This window comes from Hippopotamus amphibius, chromosome 5 (assembly GCF_030028045.1).
Source record: "Hippopotamus amphibius kiboko isolate mHipAmp2 chromosome 5, mHipAmp2.hap2, whole genome shotgun sequence".
Taxonomy (NCBI): domain Eukaryota; kingdom Metazoa; phylum Chordata; class Mammalia; order Artiodactyla; family Hippopotamidae; genus Hippopotamus; species Hippopotamus amphibius.
This window is the reverse complement of record NC_080190.1, coordinates 159,351,304-159,377,801: the sequence shown is the minus strand read 5'-3', so window position 1 is coordinate 159,377,801 and position 26,498 is coordinate 159,351,304. Positions and strand designations below refer to the sequence as shown.

Here is a 26,498-nt window from a genome sequence, read left to right as displayed (position 1 = left end):
TCCCTCTGTAATAACAAGGACCCAGTGACCTAACCCCACTGCAGTCCCAGAGTGTTCACATCTGGAGTTTTTTCTCCCTCTTTGTTCCTTAATCCAGAATCCAGGCTCAATTCTTCCAATTTATGGGTTTGAACCCAAAGCCCTTCAGAAAGTAACCGACTTCGGGGTAGGCCCTAATGCTTTTCACCTGCCCATCCCAGGGCTGCCCTGCAGCACTTTCTGGCTGGGTGTGGGTGGGGGTGGGGGCGGATTTGTGGGTGCTAAGGTGGTGTGCTTCTCCCTCCAAGAGATTCCAGTTAAAAATAAAGACGTATTTAATGCCCTTTTAGTGCTGAATCTATGGTTTGTGGTTCCTGAGTTCTTTCCCTTTGAATTGAGTCGGGTTTGTTCAACATCCTGTTGGGAAGGCATTTATTTTAAAGGTTTATTTCGTTTTGGCAGTCATAGATTTTAAACGCGAAGTAGAGTGGAGGATGAAAACATGCCTTGGGGTCTGCAGCATTTCAGACTTTTGGGGAGTAGAGAGATAAGGAAAAAAGAGGGGTGGTGTCTAATTTCCAAGATTGCTTATGCCTAACACAGTTGCTGAGTGTTTTCATGGAGTTTTCTTTTAAAAAGACTTCTTCATGGATTATGTGGCAGTGACATTTTAAAAGGGAATTTTAAAATTTGGGCCTATAGAATAAGCCGTGTATAGTATGCTTATGCATGGAGTTGCCAGCAATAAACGTCACTTTTTAATATCTGAAATGGGCTGTCTTTCTAAGGACCTGCTTATCCTCCTTTTCTCTTCCTTGAACTGCCACGATAGGTTTATGATGCCTTTGGTCCCCTTTCTGTTTGCTATGAAGGACACACGTAAATGTTGGAAACCCATTTGGAATGCCATCTTGAGAGCATTTTTAGGTTATTTTCTCAGAAGTGATGTTGGAGTGGGGTGAGGAAAGGATAAGGAAAATTTTTTTTTAGTAGCATTTGATTCTCCAAAATGTACAGCAGCACAGGAAGGGAGTCAGTTTCCTCTTTGGAGGAAAAAGAAAAAAAAGAAAAACAACAAAAAATGGAATAATTTCAAGGCCTAGCACCATCCATCTTCCCAAACCGAAGAGCCTCAAGACATGCAAAAGCTGGAGAGAATTCTTTCTGCTTTCTTCTAACAATCCTTCATCTGGCTAAGTCCTGGGCTGTCAGGGTGTGTGTTTTATCCTTTGCAGGGGCATGGGTGCAGTGAAGAAACCCTCACTTTTCTTCCATTGGGATCCTGCAGCAGCTGTTAAATAACTTATTGATTCCTTGATGAGAGGAAACCTTGTATTTTTTCCCTTTCTTACACCGTACTGTGGTGGTCACTAATGAATGGTGGTGTGCAAAATCGCTTACTGGCTGCCTTTCCGCCATCCACATAAATCAAGTCGTCTGGAGCGAGCTGGTCCCAAAGGGAAGGGGTGACTGGAGACTCGTGTGGCTGGAGGCAAGGCCCATCACAGGTTTTTCTAGGGGAAGAGTAGCTTGGAAGTGACTGTGGAAGGCCAGATGACTGACTTCTGATGTTTAAACACTGTTGACTGCATTAAGGAGATCCTAGAATCTTTTTGGAATTTCTCTCAAAGTCCCAGGAAAGATGGGCATATGCTTGAAACAGCAGATTTGTGCCATTACTTTTTTTTTTTTAAGAAATTGAGCTATAAGTGACATATAACGTTAGCGTCAGGTGTGCAACATGCCGATTTGCTATTTATATTTTACTTTAAATAAAATTTAAAGGTAAAAAAAAATTTAAATTTTTGTAGTTAAGTAATTGAACCAGCATGTAGAGTTCTGTGATGTTTGGAGAGTTTTTAAGACCAACAGACCCTGGCCAGACTTGAGGGCAGCTTACCCTGTCGATGTCTTGTCTGTCTTTTAATAACTAACTTAGTTTTAAAAAAACAAAAAAAGTTGGATGCTAAAATCAAATATTTTCCTCAGCCTTGTTGCTCAAGAATCAGCATGTCAGGTGCTGCATTGGGCCTGATGCAGGGAGAACTTTGTACTAGGTTGCAGAGTGTGTTCGGGGTTATATAATGTAACTGGGGGTGAAAAAAATACCCAAGCACACCTCGAATCCCCCCCCCCCCACCACATCTCATTTTAGGCAGGGGTGTCCTGTTACCAGCACCTGTGCCGAGCAGAATAGGGGCCTTGTTCAGTTTTCCTCCACTGCCCCCCACCTCTGTTGGCCACCAGGACCCTCTCTCTTAAGTTCCACCTAAAATTAGACCCGCTAAAGGGACTTCTTGAATTCCATGGACATCTTTTGTGGTCTGAAGAGGCGCCATGATGGCTTCCCTTACTTATCTCGAGATCAAGAATGTGGGCAGTGTCTCCGGCGCTGGATAGTGATTTCAGGGTTTTTTCACCTCTGCTGTTTTGCTTTGGCTTTGGGGTTCCCGTCGGACAAGAGGTTTGCTTCCTCATTGTTTATCGAGGGCCGGCTGTGTGGAAAGCCTTTCGCTGGGCCACGAGGGGCCGAAGATCCACAAGGGCTGCCCTTGGAGAGCTGCTTGTCCAGTTCAATATGGCGGCCACAAAGGACGGGCTGGTAGTCTAGCCTGGGGAAGGGCATTGGTCACCCCCTGCAGGTTTTCCTTTTGACTTTACAAAAAAAAAAAAAAGTGTTTGGAACTACCCTGGTGATCCAGTGGTTAAGAATCCACACTTCCAATGCAGGGGCACGGGTTCGATCCTTGGTTGGGGAACTAAGATCCTACCTGCCCTGGGGCGTGGCCAAAAGAAAATTTTTTTTAAAGTGTTTTTTCTAGGAAGATACTAAAAACCCAGCCAAGGCCTCCACCAGTGGCCAGGTGCTCTGAGGGAGGCCCACTGCTCTGTAAACGGTAACATGCAAAGCCCTTGTAAAGTACAGATGGGCTGGGTGTTGGCTTTTCTCTTAGCAAATGGCTGTGTTTGTCCAGGCTTTTACAGCTTCCTCAGTTTAGGCCTGTGGGAGAAGAAGAAGTGAAGATGTCATAAAACCAGCAGCAGGGAACGGCCCGGAATGGTGCCTGTTCAGAGATTTAGGGCCTATTCTCTGTAGATCAATCCTTGGGGGATTTTTACGCGCAGATCTTGTCAGATTTTGGTCTTGGCTTGAGTGTGTCTGTGGGGGAAATCCCTTATATGTCATATTCAACCAAACTGTTTAGAACTTGTGTTATGCTGTGAACCTTTATGTTCTGAGACTCTAGCTGGTAATGCCCCAAATGGAGAGAGGTCGTTCCTAGTCTTAGTTTGCACGGAAGATAGGCTGAGTTTGAATTTTGCCTGGTTCGGCTATCGGTTCTCAGTGAGCGTAGCGTGTGCTCATAATCCTACCGTATTGATAGAGCATCGGTGGGGTTGCAAGCACTGAGCTTGATTTCAGCAAGGAAAGATACAGGATTCCCAGTTAAATTTGAACTTCAGAAAAACAGTGAACAATTTTTTAGTACAAGTATGTCCCACGCATACTCTGCTGCTGACCTCTTGGCCTTTAAACTCTTTTACCTTTTGGGGAAGGGAAAAGGAAAAAGCTAAAACAATGTCAATTTGGCCAGCTCACTTGAGGTTGTTAAAACACTTGGAGGGTGAAAAGGTTGAAATTATTGATCCATTAGTCGCTTTATCTGTAATTTCATCTAGGCTTTTTCCATCTTCCCAGGGATGGGAGAGAGCTGGCCAGATTCCTTCTGTAATGAGACCATTTAGATGTTCAGATCGGGTATGGAAAAATGAGATCATTTTGAGTTGGTCATTACTTCTCGGAACTGCCTTCAGGACACTTTCCTCTAAAACCCACACCTTTGCAAAAACAAAGAAATACCTCTCCCCAAACCAAACAGAAGCCAAAGGACAGATTCAGCTACCTGGGACAGCAGACAGGACACATTTGGGATTCCTGAAAGGGAACTGAATGATGCCTGAAGCAGTTTAACTCAGATTTGTAGATGGCGCTGCTTGTATGGCCTTAATAAGTAGCAAACTGAGAGACAAATGGAATAAATTAATTGGATGAGTATTGAGGAAGCCCATTGTATTGATAGCTGACTGCCAAGGTTCTTTTTGAATGAGCTGGAGACTGCAGCAGGTTTCATCTGAATGTGTGTCATGCATGCATGTGTGCTCACGCACCGGCACATACAGCCTCCCAAAAGCAAAGCCAGAACCCACCTGGCATAGATTTCAGAGCAGCCCACCCGTTATCAGTGTTTCCCACCTCTTAGTCCGGGGAGGACCTTGGCATGGGGCCGGGTCGTTGTCTGCTGCTTCCCAATTTAAGATGCTCTGGGGTGCCACCTGGTACGTGGTAGGTGCTCTGTAATCGTTGCATGTAGTGAATACATTGCGTGTAGTGCATGTAGATTCTTGGTGAGAATCTACTATGTGCCAGGATTTCCTGTCATCCTCACATCATCCGCACGTTACAGATGAGAAAGCTGGGGCTTGGAGAGAGTCGGTAATTTGTTTAATGCTCTGGTGAGGTGGGCTGCCATTCAGACCTTGGTCTGTTTGACCCTTAAGCTGGAGCTCTTTAGGGCATGCCTAATCTGGAGAGGGGGCTGTGACTTTATTTCTAGAAGACAGCATTTCACTTGTCTGAGTCCTGCAGGAGGCCCAAGGAAGAAATCAAGGTCACATCTCTGTGCCTGCAGCCCAGAGCTAGCCTGGAGGTGTGAGCCTGAGCTGAAATGCTGGGAGGACTCCAGATGCCGGTGGGCAGCTCCCATCTGGCTGTCACTTTTGTGGAAATGGTTTGTGATGTATCGACATATTGTGGCTTCCTTCCTTCTCCCACTTACCAATCTTCTCTGACAGACAACCTGTCTTTCCCCTCTCCTCTCCTTCCCCTGGGTGCACAGAGGGGAAAGTCACCTCCATCATTGGCTTCTGTCCTTGTCCCCTTACAAAGCACCTGCAGTCTTCTCCGTGACTGGCCAGAGGGCCGCTTTTATATGTCTGGGGAGCCCATTGGGATTGGGTGACTGTGCCCATCCGTCCCCCTCATTATATACATTAAGTTCATCCGAAGTTCAGTGACTCCTCAAAGAGAACTGCTTGCCTTGAACTCATTTTGTGTTCAGCCCTGGAACTCTCTTGTAAAAGGGCTTTCTGTATTTAATTATTTCCCGGTCACCCTCCGGTTGGGTTGAGTTGGTCGAACCATTGCAAGACTGTGTTTGGGGAAGTTGATGGAATCGCCAAAAAACCTCCTTTCTCTGCTGATTTTTTGGCATATGTGACCTTGGTCATAGTTTCTAAGTGGTTTTTCTTTTCCTGTCTAGTTCAAGTAGGTGGAAAAAAAAAATCAGCGGAATGCCTTTTGAGCTGTGTGTCTTTTTACTTGCTTTCTTTCCCTTGAAGAATTTGGACAGCAGTGAAAGTATTAGCTTGGTCAGACCAGACACCTCCCAAGTCCTGGAGGTGGATGGCAGGTTTGGTGGATGGCAGGTTTTGCCTGGGCCTTCCTTCTCTGCCACCTCCCACAGATGGTGTTTGCAGGGGGCCGGAGGAGTGGGTCTGGCCGGAGGAGGAAGAGGCAGTTCTGGGCAGGTGTGCCCCTTTTGGTAGAATGGGTGTGGTTACAGGGGTGAGTACATTGGATTTCCTGGGAGCCGTAAGACTCTGTTCCCCAGTGGGTCGGATTCAGTGCTTGTGGGGTACATCCTGGGCATTAGGGTTTTTAAAAGCACCCCCAGCTATACGCAGTTTGAGCACCCTCAACGTGTTTTCTCAACCTTGCCTAAGTCTGAGTAAAAGCATCTTTAAATGATCACACAGCAATGAGAATATGAATGCTGCTGGGCTTCAAGATGGTAAATTTTATATGTATTTACTACAATTAGTAAATATAAAAATAAATTTATAGTGAAACAGTGTTAAAGTGAAGAAATTGAAAAATAATAACAGAAAAAGCATCTTTAGAATCCTTGGCTGTGTTTAGTTGATCTGTGATAGTCCTGTCCAATATCATTTTCTACAGTCATGGAAATTGTCAGATACATTAGCCACTGGCCACATGTGACTTTTGAACACTTGAAGTGTGGCTAGTGCAACCGAGGAACTGATTTTTAAATTTTATTTAACTTGTAATTTGTGTAAGTTTAAACAGTCATATGTGGCTAGTGGCTACGATACTGGACAGTGCAGATCTGTAACATACTATCTAAGTAATAACAGTGTGACACAGCTTCCTGCCCACCTTCTACTTCCTTCTGGCCACATCATTGCCCCTAAACCCCTCCTGTAGAAATTCTGGAGCTGCTGCTGAGCTTGGAGTCAGAGAGATCTGGTTTTAAATCCTGTGGGCAAATCTCTTCCTCTCTCTGAGCCTCATTTTCCACTTCTGTAAAATGGGTCTCATGAAGTACCCATCTTGTAGAGTTGTTGGGGGCATTCTGAAATGAGATCGTACTCGGAAAGGGCTTCCACACAGGGCCTGGCAGACAGCACTGAGATGTTAGCTGCTGTTTTTCTTCTGTCTTGCAGATGTGGGAATGAAGTATTCTGAAGTTTTGAAATCGGTAATTATCTCCACCACTTCTTAGGGCAAACACGACCCCACCCTTTACTGAGCTGTATTTAGAGCAGTGAAGTTGCAGGAAATGGAGAAGTTGAGTTTTTTGTTTTTGTTTTTTTCTTTTTTCTTGCTAAGTAAGTCACTCCTAAGTTCATTATAACCTCATCTGGCTCAGCAGGGCCTATTGGCATTTCTCTGTTTGCAAACCCTCTGTCTGTATATAAAGGCAGGGAAGGGCTGGGTACCTGGCTGAGGTCCTCAGGGCCTTTAATTTTTGATTAAAAAGCCTTTTAGAGATGTTTACACCAGTGTAAGGGGAGACTGAGTTGTTTCGTAAGGGCCGTCTGTCTCTGTCTACCTTGTTTGAATTGCCCCTTCTTTCACTGGAGTGTTTACCAGGAGAAATGCCTCATTTGCCTCTAGTCTGTCTTTCAGCAGCAGCTTCGTACTGGCTTTTGTCCCTTCCCAAGACTTGGCCATATTTGGGTTCTTCCTACCTGCCTACTTGCTGAACATGGGCCATCTGTCTTGGCCAGGCCTTTGGGGCCACCCGTGATTGGCCCAGCAGAGTGGCCTGCTCTGCTCCCAGTGTCCCCCAACCTGGATTCCCAGGCTTCTTTGAACACATCCTGTGCTCCTCATTCTTGCTGTTTGTCCCACTTGGAGGACCTTCTCTGCCGTTTTTTTTTCATTACTGAAATCTTTCTCATCCTTCAAGGCCTCACCAGAAAGTTCCCTCATTTTTGGACCCTCCTCTGTCCACCAGCTCAGATGCCCTTGGGCATTTTTCCCCATTCGTGTTGATTCTACCTAGTACTTATTACATTCTACCTTAAGTGGTTGCCTTGGGGCTTTTTAATTTCTTTTAATTAATTTATTTATTTATTGGCTGTGTTGGGTCTTTGTTGCAGTGTGCGGGCTTCTCATTGTGGTGGCTTCTCTTGTGGAGCACAGGCTCTACATGCGTGGGCTTCAGTAGTTGTGGCACATGGGCTCAATAGTTGTAGCTCTCAGGCTCCAGAGCATGTGGGATCTTCCAGACCAGGGATCAAACCCGTGTCCCTGGCATTGGCAGGCAGATTCTTAACCACTGTGCCACCAGGGAAGCCCCTGCCCTTGGGCTTTGAAGCCTGACTCTGCCACTTCCTAGCTCTCTTACTCTGGGTAAGTTACTCTTGTTCCTTGAGCCTTGATTTTCTTACCTGTAAAATGGGTGGCATAATATTCTCCTATTAAAGTTGTGGAGGATTAAAAGAGAAAGTATATGTAAAGGGCTTAGCGCAAAATGAATGCTAAATAAAATGCCCTTGCGTATCTATCTGAGCCACCCTGATAATTTACAGCAGAGTACCCTGCTGACAGCGGCACTCAGATGTTTCAGAAAATACAAGAAACCTGTATCTTCGCTTTGATAATGCAATAGAGACAAGAGTGAAATGCTTTTCAACTTTCAGCATGTAAATAATTTGAGAGAACACAGTACATGTATTCAACAAATCAGCAAATACAGTGACGTGCCTGCTCTGTGCCAGGCACTGCTGGGGGTAGATACACCTGTGACCTTGCCGGGAAATTGTTTAGTCTAGAGGAGGAACAGACAAGTAACTAGAAATCAGTGTGATCCACATCATGGTAGATGTCAGCACGAGATTTTGAGGGGCCTCTGAGGAAGGCCTCTGATTCTCATTTGAAGTAGGAGGACAGAATCAGGGGGAGGCTTTTGGTACAGGTGACCCCTAAGCTGAGAACTGGGTTTTATGTTACTTATTTAACCAGGCACTATTCTGCTGCTTTACAGACTCTTAATCCTCCCAATAACCCAGTGAGGTAGTTACTAGTGTATCTATCAGTGAGGGAGTTACTGCTATAATTCCCATTTTACAGATGGGGAAACTGGGATACAGAGTGGTTAAACCGTTTGCCCCCATCATACAACTAAGAAGAGGTACAGCTGGGACTTGAGCCCAGGCAGTCTGGCTCCAGAGTCTGTGCCCTTAATCCCCAGTACTGAGCTGTCTCTCAGTTATGAACACAGCATTTTAGGATTTCCTTTTCAGATTCTGTAGTGGGCGTATGTTGTCAATTGATTTGATAATTGTTCTACCTATAGCTTCAGGACTCAGGATGAACCAGATAATGCAATAAAAATCTAGGCTGTCCTCTGAGCTTCTTCAAGAGGCTCACGGGGCCTCCCTTTATTTCAAGAGGAATTGGACCAGCCAATGACATGAAATTGTTGGGTGGTGGACCCACCCTGGGGCCGCTGACTCAGCAGCAGAGGGAAGTATGTGGGGAGAAGGCGGGGTGTGGTTCGCCAGGGTCTGACATGGTTGTCCGAGGTGGCAACCACATGACACATGTTTGTTTTGCTGGAGAAACCCCCTCCGTCAGGGTCACCCCAGTAACAGCTCTGCAAGCCCACATAATTGCACAATAGGAAAGGGGGCTGTGTACGGTAGGAGGCTGGAAAGGCTTGGAGATTAGTTCCCAGGGAGACTTCAATGTCACTTCTGAGGCCCGGCTTGCTCCAGCCCGTCTGGCAGCTCCGGCAGCTGAGCAAGAGGCCATTAAGGAAGTCTTTGAGTTTGGTTTAATGGTCCCTCTTTGTTTTGAAGTGATTGTTTACTGAACCTTCAAAGCCAGCTCTCCAGCAGGATGTGATCTGGGGCCTGGATAATTGGATGAAGCACCCCAATAGGAAGCAAGTAGCGGGGAGCAGGGCCAGGAGTAGCTAGCTGATGGCCAGGCCCTTGGCATCCGGGCACTGGGAGGCTCTGAGCTGCTGCTAGCAGTGGGCGGGGGTGGGGGTGGGGGGAGGGTTGTCTTGCAACCAGGAGTAGACCTGGAGCAAGGGTCCCCTGGAACCCGGCCTCTTTGATGTTGTGCTGGCCTTAATTAGGGACACCCTAATTAAATTACCAAGGAGGAAGCTTTCTCCTACATTTAGCATAAAGCATTAGCAAATGTTTTGAGAGCATTTCATGAGGGATTTCTTCTCCGAGATTATGCAAGTAATAGAAAGTTAATGGAAGAAAAACCTCAGGTAAGTAAAAAATAAAAGTCACCCATAACCACTTGATTACAAAGTGGGTTATGAACACACATTTTAGACGAAGGCTCTTGTGGCCTGTGCCCTACCAAAAATTTCTTTTTCCACTTAGCTTTTCACTTACGCTTTCTGTGCGTGTAATTAGAAGCCAGGTCAGTTTTAATGGCTGTGGGGTGGTCCATTGTTTTGTTGGTTTGTAGGTAATTCATTTAGTCGACACATATTTGAGGACCTGCTATGTACTAGGTTCTGTGTTAAGTGCTGGGGATACACCAGTAAATAAAATGGACACAGATCTCTGCCCTCTTGGAACTTACATTCTAGTGGAGAGGGCGTGGGGGTCTGGGACAAACTGAATAAGTCAAGTTTGTTGTATTTTAGAAGGAGTGTGTGCAATAGGGAAAAATAAAGCAGGCCCATTGTGGCTGGTTTTAAATAGGGTGGTTAGGGTAGGCCTCACAGAGAAGGGAATATTTGAGCATCAGCTTATGAAGTATGTGGATATCAGAGAAATAATGAATGTTCCAGGCATGGGAAGAGCATGTGCAAAGGCCATGAGGTGGGAGCTTGTTCCATATTGATTCGTGATTAGGCTGTGTCCAATTTTGCACTAACTATAAACAGCACTGTAATGAATATATCCTTGTAGCTTCACACTGATTTATACTGGTGGGTTTCCCAGAAGGGTTTTTTTTAAAATTATATTTATCAGTTTATTCAGTTCCAAGTAAGTAATTCCTGTTGAACTGGATGAAGCCATCAGATTTCCCATTAGTTTTGTAATTTCTTACCTAGTTTGGTAATGTGATCTAAAGTCATCAGGAACTTATATTTGTCAGAAAGTCCTTTTTATGAATCTTCTTAAAGATCTTCATTTTGTAAAAGCACCAGAGTAAGACAATGACAAAAGGCTGAAAATGACATGGTTAAACACATCATTACAATGCAATTGACAAGAAACTTGGTTATTTCTAGGACATACAACATCCCCAGAAGGATTTATCCTGGGTCAAAGGTACATACTTTGAAGGCTTTTGAAACCCATTGCCAAATGCCTTTCAGAAAATGTGTATCAGTTCACATTCCCATATGCAAGTGATTATCACCAGGGGTTACTTCTAAAGGAGCAAGGCCTGAACATCAGGATTGAGAAATTGCTGAGGCCGCAGCATCCAAGGCCTCAGAGGGATGTGGCATCTTATCTAGAGTGATGATTCTCAAATCTGTATCTGACTTTAGTGAGTAAAGCATGAGTGTCCCTTGGGGAATGTGTTAAATGCAGACCCCTGGGCCCCACCCGCAGAGATTCTGATTATGTAGATCTGGGGTGGAACTCGGCCTCTGTAGGTTTAGCAGACATTCCAGGGTGGTGAGTCTCTGGAAGGTCATGCTGGTAATATACCGTGAGTAAGTAGAAGTGGGGGTGGCTCTTGGGTCACCCTGAGCCACCAAGAGCCTCCTCTGCAGCTCATGAAGTGAGTAGGTAGGATCTCCCTGCTCTTCCCGCCCCCTCCTCACCCCCCAAATCACACCTTCCTGGGACGTGTTCCAGGTGAACAGAATGACTCTCATGTCTGAATGTAGCATGATCTTCTATACTTCCTATCCTTTGCTAATTCTCTTTCCTTTTCAGCACATGCTTCCTCCTGTCCTTCTTTCTTTCCTTCCTCTTGGCCCAGAAAATTCCCTTTGTCCTTTAAGACCTTGGTGAGGCATCACCTGCCTCCAGAAATGTGCACCAACCTCACCTTCTAGTGCTTTATATCTGGCATGTGGCACCCTCCGAAGCCTTTGGGATCAGTGGCTTACACAGCAGCATTCCTCAACACTTTGGCCTCTTTTAAGCCCCACCGGGTGCCTGTGCACAGTAGGTGCTCACTAAATGACTGAGTCAGGATGGCTGGCCGTGTACGTTGATTCATTACAATAGCAGTCGCTGGCATTTCTGGGATTCTAAGTGCTAGTCACTCTTCTGTGCCCTCATATGCTTTCACTTACTCTCGTTTGAGATGGGGATTACCATGGGCATCATTTACAGATGAAGACAGAGCGGCACCGGATGACTGAGTCACTTAGGTCCGCCGTGGGGAGATCTGAAGCTGGGCAGCCTGATGCTCCCCACTAGACGCACTGATCCTTTTAGACACTGCATTAGGCTGTCCATCAGGGCCCTCTATCCAGGCAAAGGACATTCAGTGGAAAGACACTAAAAGAGGGCAAGGGCTATAGAAGTAGCAAACACAGCCCTTTTTCGTGGTACCCACCCGGGTGTCCTTCCTAGCAGCCCGGCTGGGATTTGGGGCTCATGGAGTTCAGTGGAAGGCAACTTCTGTTTAGTGGAAGGTAGCAGCACCCACGAGGTGTGCACAGAGCCGTAAGGTCCTTTTCACAGGCATATTTTAGTGCTGGTGAGCTTGAGTAGGTGGGTGAGAGTGGGTGTTCAAGGAGGCAACCACTGATTATCCACAAGGCTGTCATCTACTTGATGGACAGGGGTAATTAGTGGATTAGGCGAGCCCCAATCAGAAAATAAACGCCCAGGAATGGTTCTTATGATGGACGGGCTTACACAGTGCCTTTCATGGGAGGATCTTGGGAGCCCTTCATCTTGCAGGATGGGGTGAGGAAGGATGGTTTTGGGGACAAAGCTGTGACAGGCACCCACTTCTGGGAGCTGCAGATTCCTGCCTTGTGCTTCAGGAAACATGGAGTCCAGAGGTGCACTTGCTTCCATCAGAAACTTCCTCTTGAAGCTTTGCTTTTCATTTTCCTGAAGCCTGAGCTCACCAAGTAGTGTCCCTAGAAGAAGAAGGGGAGGGGTACTGTGGACGGCGCTCCTCCCACTTGCCCTGGGGAGGGACCTGGTGACAGGGGTGGTGGCAGCAGCCTGTAGAGTTGCTCCAGAACTCCTGGTAGAAGCGGATCAGTTCCAGTATCGACAGGAAACCTGAAGACATGACAGAATTATCCATAATCACAACGCCAGTGGTGGTGACTGTGAACATTTCCGGTAGTTTCTATCAGACATTTTCTGCACGGAGGGCTTTTCTTTGTTTTGTGTTTCGTGTTTTCTTTTTCGCATGGTTGAGAATCCTGACCATTCCTAGGTCAACATTACGGCTTGTCTGGGGCCTTTGAGGTTGTAATTGGGGGTTATGTGTTTGGGGAGCCCTTGTTCTCCACTCTACTTTGTCTGGGCTCCTACCAAACCTAATATAAAGCAGGACCCAGCCTGCTTACTGAGCGACTTTTTGCAGCCCTGGGGCTGGGCCAGGAGGCTGGGTCTGTGCATCTTGCTGCTTGCACTTCCCAGAATCAGGGCAGTGCTTGGGCCACAAAGTCGGGCAGATGTGGGATCAAGTGTCAGCCTGGACCACTAGGATGCAGTCTTTCTGGTCCTTGGTTTCTTCAGCTGTGAGATAATTAGCAGCACCTGCCTCATCGGGTTTTTGTGACCATGTAGTAAGTGTGTGTATCAAGCTGTGCTCCTCTAAATGTGGACTGTGGACCCGCAGCCTCAGCGTCACTCAGATTAAACATGCAGCATCCAGGCCCTGCCTCAGACCAAGGGAATCAGAACCTGCATTTTTGCAAGATCCCCGGGCAATGGATATGTAAGTTAACATAGGAGAAATGTTGATCTGTGTGTTGGGCATCTCGCAACTGTTCAGAACATGGTGATGCTTAATGATGATGGCGGTGGCAGTGGTGCTCGTCAGGGCTAAAAGAAGGGGTTGGGAGGTGTCCTGTCCAGCTTTGTATACCCAAGACTTCGCTTCTCAGCAGCCGTAACCACTGGTGAACCAGCTTCTGTCTGAAACCTTTGAGCTGGAACCCGAGTCCCTGTCCCCTGTCCCCACGGGTCCCTATTTCATTCTCAGCTAAGCCAAATTCTACCTCCTCGTGAGAGTCCCCTCCAGTCTCCGGCTCCCTCAAATGGCCCCTTCTCCAGCCAGGGCTCCCGGCTCCTCTGTGTTCCCCAAGTGGCAGCACTGGTGTCTGATTCCCTCAGCTGTCCCCTGAGGTTCCACTGTCACAGTGGGCGTGGCTGGGAGAGGCAGCTGCTGCATTATTTATGGGACGCCGTTAACCAGCCGGGCCGATGAGTTACACGCGGTTTGTTCTGCTCCGTGTGTGGGATGCCGTCCCAGGCCCCTGTTTAATCCAAAACAAAAACGGAGCAAAACGGAGCCTCAAGCCAGCATGACCACTGGTTGAGCCCCGCACTCGGGTTAGGCAGGTGGCCTGCTTGGCGGTCTGGCTGTGGGGAAAGCGGAGCAGGGGACAGGGACTCGCGGCAATCCCAGAGCTCAGTTGTGAGGGCAGGCAGGGCAGCCCACTTGTGTATTTGCTTAGGTGGCCACCAAACTCTTGGGGACTTGATGGAGATCAGGTGGGCCTTTACCCTCAGACGTAAGAAAATGACTTCATTCTCCTCCCCGCTCCCCAAGGGACCAGGCTGCCGTCAGGTATGTGATGCGGCAGCCAGGTTCTCTTGTCACTGCGCTGGTTTGAGATTTATGTCACTTGCCATCTGGATGAAGGCCCTGTTTGCACTTCAGCCCTGGACCTTGCTCTGGACAGCTGCCCATGGTCCCCTTGTCCATCCTTCCATCTCCCGCTTCTTCCGGCATTAATGCGCCACTCCCGTGTCCCTTGGAGAAGCCCACTTGTGCTGTTTCTGCTTCCCTGTCTTTGCCTCTCTTACTGGAAATGCGTTTCCTTCTTCCCTCCATTTTTCTGTCCTCTACCCCACAGTTCAGCAGGGGATACTCAGGCTCAGAGATGGCGAACTGCATGGTGTGAGGCAAGCAGGTGGGTCCCAGGATGCTCTGCAAGAGGTGACATTTGAGCTGGGTGGTGATGGCTGAGTAGGAGTTTTCCAGATTGCTGAATCCCCCTGGAGGTTAGAAAAGAGAACAGCCATTGGGGAGCTGTGTGCTGGCGCCCTGCCTGGTGGCCTGAGGATTAGAGCCTGTCTTCAGCGAAGGCCCATCGTTCTCCCTGGAGGAAGTGGAGATCGTCAAGCAGCTTGATGAAGAGAGTCCTCCACACCAGCTTTCTGTGACAGGAGACTCTTCCTTTCTCCCAGAACCCAGTGTGATCCGAGTTCTATTCTCAACAAACTGCCAGGGCTTCAAAACCTCCCTGCTCCCCTCTCCAAAGAAATTCTAGGGGTTTCAGAGGGAGGAGAGTCTTGTTTCCCTTTGCGTATGACTTTGGACTTGGCAGAACCCAGGCACTTGGTGGGAGTCTTATTTTTCTATTTTAGGGGGGTAGGGGGAGTCTTATTTTCTTTGACTTTGGTCTGTCTGGAAAGCTGTGAAACCTTTCTGTGTTCTCTGGTGAACTCCACAGTGGGGTCTGTGTTGAGAATTTCTCGTAGCTCCGGGGGTGCATTCCTGGGGGGAGTTCCTTAAATGTGAATAGAGCCCCGCCAGACACACAGCCTCAGGAGAAGGCTTTCTGCGACCTCTTGGTGGGCGGCGCAGATTAGAAAATTAAGGACCACGTTGGACTTGCTTTCTAAAAGGATTCTCAGCGCATACAGTGTCTCGATTGGCAAATTTCTTTTGAAATTAAGCCTGCTCCCCTTTAGCCAGCCTTGTCGTCTAGAACAATCCAGGGCTTTTTCTCTCAATTTCCTTTTCATCTTCCTACAAGTCCCTTCTCCCTCCTCCCTCACTTCCTCCAAGCTTTTGAATTTTTATATAGTAAAACTACTTCCAGGTGGGTAGAAACTTGTTTTTTTTTCCTTGAAAGAAACTTAAAAAAATCTGGAACAACCCAATGTCATGTTGCCTTTAAATTTTAATAACTTTTACACACTTAAAAAAATTTCTCAGCAAGGAAGTTTTTGTCTTCTGTTCTTAGAAGTTCATTTTTTTTCTTTTTGAGAATCCATTAAATTATATATTGCCTAACACAGGTGGGCCTGACACTCTTTGAGAGACTGTCAAATATCATTAAGCCAGGAGAGAGCTGCTATTGGCAGTCTTCTTCTGGCTGAGTGGGTGTTCGTAGGCGGAGAGCTGGATGCCTTACCCCCTAACTGGAGAGGGGACCCTCCTTTTGTTGCTAATTTGGTAAAGACTGAAATGAGGCCCCAAGTGGGGACAGAAAAGTAGTTTTTAAAGTGGTGTGAGCCGTTGTTTTCAGGCACATTCATCTGGGGTTTGAGTACCCTACCCGCCATGTCTCATACTTGGGAACGGCAGTGATGTTGACTGATACTGTGTGTCCCGCTGTCTCGCCCCGTGTCTGCTTTAATTATGGTGTACTCATAGTGGGACGCACAGTCGGGGCTGTACTTAGGACTAAGAATGAGGGATCCCAGCCTGGGTGGACCATGTGACCTTGAGAGTTTTAAATATCTGTCCCAGCATCCCGAAGGAGATTCCTGGGAGCTTGCAGACGCTTGGATCAATCCTATCAAAGGCTATTGAACACTTACGGAGTGCCCGGCACTGCTCTGAGCACTTTGGATGCCTGACCTCATTTCTTCCCCACACCACCCCTGGGCAGTTGTGACTTACCCGTGCAGAGATCGGACGACCTGCTCAAGGTCACATGGCAGACGGGAAAGCTAGGTTTCTAGCCAGGGGATGAGCCTCCCAAGTTTTTTGTTCCTTCTTCCTTCTTCACTACATTCTTTCAGTATTCCGTGATGTCAGCATTCAATAACTGTGATGGAATTATGCGTTTTTATTGTTGATCATTATAGGAAACTGGCCTGAGAGGACAAGTGACTTCTCCCCCATAATTTACTGCTAGGGCCGTGGCTAGAACTCAGGATTTGGGACTCCCTGTGCAGGCCTTTTGCCATTCTGGCATGTTCTCAGTGAACGTGCCTCACCTTTTCCTTAAATATTGTGGATCATCTCAGTGACCTTCTCCAGGGGTCCCGTGGATGGGAGTGGTTGGAGCTGGGGAGAGGAGGACTAGCTCTTGTGTCCTATGTGCAGATGCGAGATGATGGTTCCTTTGGATAGAAGTTGTTGGTCAGTGTCTCTGAACATCCTCAGGCTTTTCATAAAGCTTCTCATACTGTCTTGTGGATCAGAAAGAGAAGGGATGGCTAGATGAGGCTGTAATTGGTTAGTTGTACTCTTAAGGCTGCTTAACTGATGTCCATCTGGACAGAGATCTCTAGTGACTAGCCAGAGGACTCTGATCTTGGCCCTTACCTCTAATTAATTGGATGTAGGTGTAGAAGGCATGTTCATACCTGGACTTGATAAGAAAATGCTAAATATATTAGGTGCTATACTTGGGATTCCCCACAATGTCTTGATGGGCCTGGAAAGTTAACCTGGGTCCTCACAAAGTTTCATTCAACACAGATTAAATAAAGTTATGCTCTTGGGTTGACGAGACCCCCTGGGGCACAAAGATGGGATGGAGGCTAAGTGATTTAGCAGATGATGACAAGACCTGTGCATGGGTGTTGGTGTCAGTAGCTCAGATGTGGCTGCCAAAGGACTTCTGCCAGGAGTCGGTTAGACAGAATCCCTGGCCTGGTGCAGCTCAGCGTCCCATGGGAGCACAGTGCCACTTGGAGGAGTAAATCCAGAGCCTGCAGTTGGGCCACGCAGGTCCCAAATGCATAAATGCAGAATTGATGGATGTGATCTAGCAGCATGTGTGAAACAGACTTTAGGGTTTGGGTGGGTTGTAAATTCACGGTGGTGGTGTTGCCAGAAACGCTACTTTGATCTTCACTTTTTTTAATGGGATGACTTCATTTGTTTTTGTAAAAATGATACATGACCCCTATTTAAAAAAAAAACCCCAAAAAAACTGTGGCCGTGAAGGAAAGTACAAACAAGAAAACAACACATTGGTCCAAATCTTAGCTCCCAGAAATATTCCATTTTAATATTTGGTAGACAGTTTTCCAGATCTCTCTGCACATTTTCAGACAGACTTGATAGCTTGAGAAATGTATAAATGGGCATTTTTATAACATGTTCTATACAAGATATTTTCAAAATAAAAATACATTTAATTTTACTTTCATTTAACAGAAGAATTGACACTGAAGTAATACTGAAGAAATGGCTGAACTTCAGATAACTGTTTCTTCAACAGGCGAAATTAGTATCTCAGACATTCCTCTAAAGCAGCGATTCTTAACCAGGGGTGATTTTGCCCTGTAGGAGACATCTGGTGGTGTCTGGAGACATTTTGTCACATCCAGTGGCATCTGTGAATGTGACTGACATCTGGTGAATAGAGGTCAGGGATCCTGCTAAACACCCTGCAATGCACAGGACCCCCTCACCCCCCATCCCCACCTGGCTCCAGCCCCAGCGAAAGAAAGAAGGAAAGAAAGAATTATCTAGGTCAAAATGTCAGTAGTGGCAAGGCCGAGAAACTGTGCTCTTAAGAGTAAGAAGAAAAGATTATTAAAATGATTAAGAAGGTGAAATCATTGTATTCTAGCTCAGTTTCAGTTTTGGACCATTTTGATGGGGCTTCTGTAGTGAAAGATGAGATGATTAACTTAATGACAGTTTCTCCCTCCCTCCCTCCTAAATGACAAAATCAAGAGGTGTCATCCATTATTTTTACCTTGTCAAGGTTCATAACATTTACGTTCTATCCTGCAGCAGTAAGCCCCGAGGTGTTTAGCCTTAGTTGTGTGTTTAAATGATTTGATGCCAAACACTGCTTCTCAAACCATGGTTTCCTCTTCTCTGGGTTTGTTTTGCATTGACTCTTAGTTGGTTGGCTACTTGATCTTAATATAAATTTATGTGTTATGTCAGACCCCACTCTGGTTTGCCCTCGTCAGAACTGCACCTGCAGGTTTTTTTTTAAATTAATTAATTTATTGGCTGCGTTGGGTCTTCATTGCTGCACACGGGCTTTCTCTAGTTGCGGTGAGCAGGGGCTACTCCTCATTGTGGTTTGTGGGCTCCTTACTGTGGCGGCTTCTCTTGTTGCAGAGCACGGGTTCTAGGCACGCGAGCTTTAGTAGTTGCGGCACGTGGGCTCAATAGTTGTGGCTCATGGGCTCTGGAGCGCAAGCTCAATGGTTGTGGCACAGAGGCTTAGTTGCTCTGCAGCACGTGGGATCTTCCTGGAGCAGGGATTGAACCCATGTCCCCTGCATTGGCAGGTGGATTCTTAACCACTGCGCCACCTAGGAAGTCCCACCTGCGGTTTTGAGTTCATGTCTAAGCACCATACTTAGAAGAATAGGAGAGACGTGATGGAGTATCCCCAAGATGCTGTGGGGATGTGAGTCAGGGTCCCGGGTAGAAATAGAATTCCATTTGGGAGCTGAGAGGAGGAACGCTGTGGGTGAGTGTGCTGGGTATCCTCGGTTCTTTGAAAAGACTTGCTTATGGAAGCAGCTTTGGTCTTAACTCTGTGGATCCCCAGAAGGTTAGCACTGGGGCTGCGTGAACAAGTACAGGGTGGCTGTTGTAGGTAGGCTGCCATGGAGGGTGATGAGTTCCCTGTTAGCTACAGTGCACTGGGGAGCCACCTGGAACCATGTTGTGTGTAGATGCTGGGTTCAAGCCATCAGCTTGAGCGGCTGTATTTAGGGAACGTCCCAACCTTGAGATTCTGCTAGTCTAATAATGCTTCCCAATAGCCTCCTGTCCTGAAGAGGAGCCCCAATTACTCTGGTTCCCTCCTCCCTGCCTTCTGGGATAAGTGAGAGCAGCCAGAGCCACAATCAGGTGGTTCAGGGTAGAGCCTTAAATGTTGTGCATATCTCGAATTTGAACCCGCCATCTATTGACTTAAAAAGGGATGCATCCACGTACGGCTTAGATTCTGCCAAAATTGTTCCACTTGGTATCTGTAGTATTTACAGAATCCCAGGGACTGAGCATATTCACAACCCATTTCTGAGCCAATACACTTGTGTGGAATCTGGCAACATGTCATAGACTGTGAAGGAAGAGAGCATATACAGAGTATTTCCTATATCATTGGAATTGGGTGTGCTGTCAATGTCTTCATCAGATGTTTATCATGGTGTGAGTTACTGATGGATGGCTTTGTTTTGTTGTAGGGGAGCTATCCAGTTTGGGAAGATTTCATAAACAAAGCCGGAAAGCTGCAGTCCCAGCTTCGGTAAGTAGAAGCATGTCATCCCCAGGAACATGGCAGCATCCTTAGACAAAGGATGGAATACGATGGACCCAAGAGGCGAATTAGGGTTCGTTTTGGAAGTGTTACGGGTAGAGCAGCATGCAGTGGCATTGCCACTTATTAGGCATTGGTCCTGACCCCTGATTCCTGTATGCAAAATTGAACTCATATCTGCTCTGCCTCCTTCCGCTGGAATTTTGAGAGTCAAGTGAAGTATTATATGTAAGGTAATGGGCAACATTTAGTGCTAACTAAGGGCCGGGCATATGGTAACAGTTAAATCTCATAACCCCAAAGTTAAGTACAGTTAGTATCCCATTTTGCTGATAAGGAAACTGAGGCACAGATAAGCTGAATAACTTATCCAGGGTCACACAGCCAATGTTGATGAATGGCAGAGCAGGGAATTGAACTGAGGCTGTCTGGCTCCACAGTCCATTCTGCTTACTGTCTATCCTTATAGAGTTTAAAACTTAGTTTGTACAATTCTATTTACATGAGATGTCTCGATAACGCAAATCTGTAGAGACAGATGTAGATTAGTGGTTTTCCAGGTCTAGGCGTGGAAAAGGAGGTTGACTACAAACGGGCATGAGGGACCTTTTTGGGATGATGGAAATGTTCTAAAACTAGGTTGTGGTGGTGTTTGCATAACTGTAAATTTACTGAAAAATTGCTGACTTATGCACCTAAAAAGGGTGAATTTTATGGTATACAAATTATGTCTCAGTAAAGCTGCTTAAAAACAACAGATCTAATGTTGATCCCCTCTAAGGGGCTATTGTGATGGCCTCATTTTGTGCTTATTAATATGTCATTTGATATGAAAAAGAAAATATGGCCACATCTTCCTGTTAAAGCTATATGCTTTTGAAATCAGTGGGGAGAGGGTTGCAGTTGCATTTAGAGGGTGCTTCAAGAGGGACATTAAAAACAATTATTTTCATGACCCCTGGTCATGGCATATGGGGGTGGCATTGGTTGGTTTGGATGTATGGGGATAGTTTGCCAGGAAACAAAGCAGGTAGGTATTTTCTGGGGTAAAAAGCCATGTCGGTGACAGAGGAGGGAGGAATGACATGGGGTTCTTAGGACTTTGCCTGTTGGCACCAGGGATCCCTGCCCAGAACTTTAGCCACAGGACTGGGCGTTCCCTGGCTCCCCTGTAGATTAGGAGAGAAGAACTTGGGAGATGTGGAACTTTCCCCGTCCATTGTTAGGCTGCATGGGGCCTGGGATTTCCAGAGCCTTGAGTGGGCATCCAGGTGGACCCTGGGCTCCGGAATATGGCCCCTCTGCCGCTTGTCAAGTCCTTTACTGTTTCTTTGCTTAAGAACCTGTGATTACTTTATCCTGAATCAGATCCGACCCCTTGCCCAGAACGTAAGGCCCACTCCCCCAGCTCTGCCGCTGTCATCATTTATTTCAAATAGGTTAGTCTCCATCCTGTACGAGGTCACCTCCTGTAGTAAAACAGTAAAACATTTAAGTCCAACCCCTCCCCCCCAGACTTTTTCTTATCCGGCCTCATTTAATTGTCTGGCAGGTTTTCAGGGTTGACCAAGGAGAAGATGCTTTTCCCTTTTCACCAATGAGGAAGCTAAAGCTTAAAATAATTAACTGATTAGCTGTCTGAAACATACAGAGTGAGACTGAAAGCAGTCGTATCACCACGGGTACAAAGTACATTTTTTACATACATATATATGTGTATATATATGTATATATTTATTTATTTTAACAATACATAGGCTTTCTGAGGACAGGGACCATTTATTTTGTCAAACTACTAGTACCTGGCTGAGAGCACCATAGGAGCCTCAAGCACATGGTTTAATTTTTTGTATTAGATAACGGATAAGACCGTAGAAGAGGCAAATAGTCTTGGAGCATGGAAGCTGAATCACTCCTTTCTCCTGCTGATGGATGCGTGTTTGCTTTGCCCCATCAAAGGGTGCTGAGATGTCCCATGACAAAAGCAGTCCGTGAAATACGGCTCATCGGCAGATGGTGTTTAAAAGCTCTTAATTCCTCACACTTGACCACGGTCTTCATTTTCACGGGAGCCCTGGTGACCGTGTAATACTCAAGGCACCTCTACAGCTGGCTCATTAAATGCGGAAGATCGGCCTCCACTTGAATAAGAGTAAATCCAGCTGTTATGTCAGGTATTAATTGTAACTCAGAATGAGCCTTTTATACACCTCAGGGTGTTTGATAAATCAGCTGACTTTTCCATGGTTTGCCGTTGGTGCCAACTCTTTAAGAAATGTGCTTTGAAGTGGTGTGTGTTTTTCTGTTTTTGTTTAGTGTGTATGTCGTGGTTTTTTGTTTGTTTTTGTTAATTTGAGCAGAATGTTTTCTTGCTCTACTGGAAAATATCAGGCCTCATTTTGAAGTTTGGCTCTAAGGGACTGTTGCCCAGGTTTGTGTGGAGACCACTCCCTGCACCTTCCAGGAACCTTTTGTTTCATAGCCACTGTTGCTGATGTTCAAAGGTCATTTCCTTTTTCCCCTCCGTTTTGAACTTCTTCCTTTTTAGTCCTTATTCTCATCTTCTTCCTTCAGCAACTTGGCATTGTTAGGACCGCTCAGTAGGGACTGGATTCATGTGTGAAGTACTTGGAAGTCAACATCAGGCTTTAAGCTCTGTTACAGAGTTCTTGCGAGCCAGCCTGGGGCTTGCTTGCTGGTCCTGGGTGTGCACGGCCCTGGGATGCCGTGGTGCTTACTCTTCAATTAGTGACATCTTGGACCACTACTCTAGGAACCAGGAGACCACAGAGTGCTCAAGGTCTCTTCCAGTGCTCGAGAAAATGTTGAAGAATTTAGAATAACTTCTAGGACAGCAAATGAGTATAGTAATTCCTCCTTGTTCTCAGCTCTTAGGAATTCAGAAGATGTTGTTGAGGTAACATTCTAATGCTGAAAAAATAACATCTCAGTTTCCCTGTAATTATGATGTAGGGGGAAAAGTCACATCACTGGGATCCTGTAGTAGGTAGGAACGCTTGTCTTTTCCTCATTTGTGAAATTTTACCTGGTGATAATTTATACTGTCAAGTGAAATGGGTCGGGAAGAATTGCTAGCATTTATTGACTAGCACCACATGAGCTGGACATTATTGGGGGAGAATGCTAATATGAGAAGGAGAAAGTCGTCTTAAGAATAAAGTGGATCCACAAAGCCTATGGTTGCCCGTGTCCAGTCGGGGTGTCTCTCCTGGAGGGTTACTTTCAGTCCCTGGCAGAGGTTCCAGCCCGTTCGCTGCCGTGCCTCTGCTAGTGTGAGACATTCCTCATGCTTTTGTTATCTGTTTGCATTTTAGGACAACAGTAGTAGCAGCAGCTGCCTTCTTGGATGCCTTTCAGAAAGTGGCTGACATGGCCACCAACACACGTGGTAAGCAGATGGAGGGAGGGCTCCCAGCGTTAACGGGCGTTCAGCATGTGGGCTCTTACCCTTGGGCGCTTTACCGGAATATAGAGCTGAAGTTATCGGAGCTTAGCTGACTCATATTTAAAAATATATTTTTTAAAGCTGTGGGATTCCACATAGTAGAAGCTGCAAATCGTTCTCCAGATAATAAAGCTCATGAGAAGAATGAAGCATAAACGAAAGGAACTGCTGTTTATGTCCGAGATGACTTGTGATCACTTTTAACGATGTGCTAGCTGTAGAGTCCTGAGCTGTGCTTTTGGTTGCAGTGTGTTTTTCCCTCTCATATGTGTCGTCTTAAGATTTTCCTCATCGCCTTGTGGAATGAGAAGCAGTGAGAATGACTGGTTAGGCCACTTTTTCTAGCTTCCTGTGAAGCGAGGAAACCTGTCGTAAGTAGCGTCCTACTGTGTTGTGTCTGTGTGTGTGTGTCCCACAGTTCACTGCAAACCTCCCGCTGCTGAGGTACAGACTGTGACTTGTGCATATCTGAACCTTCCCAAAACATAGTACCTCAAACATAGTAAGTGTTGAAAGTATGTTTATTAAATCAATGAACAAAGGGAAATCTTTTGAAAATTCTTAATGGTTTCAGTGACTATGAATCATAGAAAAAAACATTCATAACCTGTGAAAGGTGTAGAGAAGAAAGTAAATCTCTCTCTGCTCAGCACCATCGTTAGAAAAAGGACATTACCCATAACCTAGAGATCCCCATTCAAAGGGGGGGTATGCTTCCCTTTTCATTCCCAGACAGAGAATCTCTTCTGCCTCATTTTTTTTTTTTTTTTTTTTTTGCCTTCTTTCTGGGTTTGCTTGTGTACTGACAGCTACACATCTGTTTTGTCATTGTCATGGTGACATTGGAAAATGTGGGTGTCAGGGGCCAGGGTTGGGGGATTGCTTCCAGACACACAAGAGTTAAGCTTCTCCAAAGCCCACGATGGGTATGTCTGTCCCTCCAGTGGGTTTCAGTACACACCCATTTACCATAGGTGCTTAATTCAATATTCAAATGAATTTGCGGTGAGGACTCCTCTCATTCAAGATGCTTGGAAACAGCTGCTATTTCAGGCACTGTCATCGGACCATGAAAATCAATACGTTACTCTCTGTGTCCTGGAAGAGCTTGTAGTTGCAGGGGGTGGGGGGTGGGGTGGATGCGGTGTGCAAGTGGAGAACTTCAGCGTAGAAATGACATGTTTGGTATGGTAACAGTGGTAGAACAGGGTGCTGGGGGAATATGGAAAAGTGAGCAATTAGCTCAGGGAGTCGAGGAAGTTCTCCCAGGAGAGGTAATATGTCTCCTCATCTCCAAGATGCCAACAGTGTTTCAGAAAGTTTCCTCGGAGCATGTGATGGAGACATCAGAGCGTTGCTTTCTGTGTCTGGCTCGTCAGCTTGACATGAGTCTTAACCAGTATCTTTTTTTAAGCACCTTAAAATTTTTTTTGCATAGCATATATGTGTGTGTTACGGAACCTTCAGAATATGCAAGTGTAAGGAAGAATATAACATTCACGCCAGTGTTCACCGCTGTTAGTGTTCTTGGGTCTGTTTTATCATATTTTTTTCTTCCGCAGCAGGATCTGGACTTGGACTCACCTGTCACATGGATGTCTTTCTAGAATAGCCATCAGAATGTGTCTTTCTTAAAAGAGTTGCTCCATTATTTTAAAGAACTTATGTATCTGGTGTTGCATTTTTGAGGCTCTGTGATTCGCAAGTTTGTATTTTAATGTTTAATTACTGGATGGACCCTAAAGGATTGAATAGAGAGGAATCCCCTGATTGTGCATAATTTCCTGCAGTGGGAACCTGGGTTTTTGCAGAAGCTGCTCCCAAGAGTGGTTCTCGGTGGGAAACTGAAGGGCCTGCAAATTCTCCTGGCTGAAGGGAGGAAGAACAATTACTTGTGGGAAAAGAAACCAGAATAGCCTCTCTGTGGTGCTGGTGGAGGTAGAGAAGCCATGTGGACGTGATGTCTTGATAAAAGACAAATAATGTCACAGTGAACAAGATCCCTGCTTTGATATATTTTTAAACCATTTGATTTTAGGTCGCTTTTAGCAATACCAGAATACTTTACATCTCGAGATGTCCGGAATCTGTGTGCATTGGGAAGAAATAACTTTATTCAGTGTGGGAGTGTGAGAACTCACATAAACTAAAAAATGTGTGGTTGACACAAAAAAGGTATATTTTATAGAGAGGATAAGAGAGGAACCTGAATGCCCATCTTATGTTCAATAAGCATCAAATTATTTTTACGAATTTTTATTTGAAAAATATAGAAGATGCTCTTTAGTTTAAAAAAAAAAAATTCATGTAAGAAAGTATATAAAGTAAAATCTACCCTCCCAGACCCTTTGCAGAGATTGGGTTTAATGTCATTTATAGACTTTTTTGCATACTTAAACACATCTGGGAGGAAAACTAATCACAGAACAATATGTAGATGAATATATAGAATAAAATATATTCGTAAGATCTTTTTCAAAAGATAGCCCTTAAGAAACATTGGTCCTGTGCTTTTACTCCACAGTATATTATAATTATCTTTCTGTGTCATTACTTAGAGATCTACCTCATTTGTTCTAGACACCAAATGGAATTTCACTATCTGGATGTAGCACAACTTAATCATTCTTTTATTGAGGGATATTTAGATTATCTCCACTTATTTGCTGTTACAAGCTACACTGCAATTAATGCCCATGGATATATCCTTTTGGAGATCTATGGGTCATCTCTTTTTAATGGTGTATGCATCTCCAAGGAGATGAAGAATCTGTTTAAAAAAAAATACTTCAAGCTGTTTCGATCAGCAGCAAATATATTTGGGCTTACAGTCATTCCACTTGTAACTCTAATGCAATTTGCAGTTTGATATCTACCCTCTGTGGAACGTCCAGTCTCTTGCCTAGAGTCTTTAGAAATAGTATTTTTCAATTCTTTCTTGCTGAAAGGAAGAGAAGAGAATAGCAGTTATTCTTAAGTGCATCTCTTTTGGGCTGGTATCCAGAATCTCAAGCTAGCAGGTCTCTGGTTTCCAAAATATTAGCATTCCATATTGTTTCCCAAAGGAAATGGCTGTGAAAATTCTTTGTCCTTTTTAGCAGATATTTTGCACTAGCTGTGAATATAATTTATTTAGGAAAATCTTTTAAAGCTAGTCATTATAAGAGCAAAATCAATCTAGTCAGATAACTATTAAGAAGAATGTGAAAATACATTAGAACTCCATTTTGTTTTTTTGTTTTTTTTTAACAAAAGTATAAGTCGCTATTATAGTGTATATGCTTAGGCTAATAGTTAAATTATTATGAAATGTAAGAGTTAAGCAACACCCTAATACATAC

The 26,498-nt window shown here is 45.4% G+C and overlaps 1 protein-coding gene across 13 annotated transcripts in view; it reads left to right on the top strand.

Moving 5' to 3' along the window:
- Nucleotides 1-26,498, top strand: part of MTSS1 (MTSS I-BAR domain containing 1) — a 157,188-nt gene that overhangs the window by 2,357 nt on the left and 128,333 nt on the right. For 12 of the 13 annotated variants that reach the window (XM_057736153.1, XM_057736155.1, XM_057736154.1 and 9 more), the window contains 2 exons: nucleotides 19,618-19,679; nucleotides 23,027-23,100. The exons of the other annotated variant lie outside the window; for it this stretch is intronic. In XM_057736153.1, coding sequence (XP_057592136.1) covers nucleotides 19,618-19,679; nucleotides 23,027-23,100 — 136 coding nt within the window. The remainder of the gene's footprint in view (nucleotides 1-19,617; nucleotides 19,680-23,026; nucleotides 23,101-26,498) is intronic. 13 annotated transcript variants of the gene reach the window in all.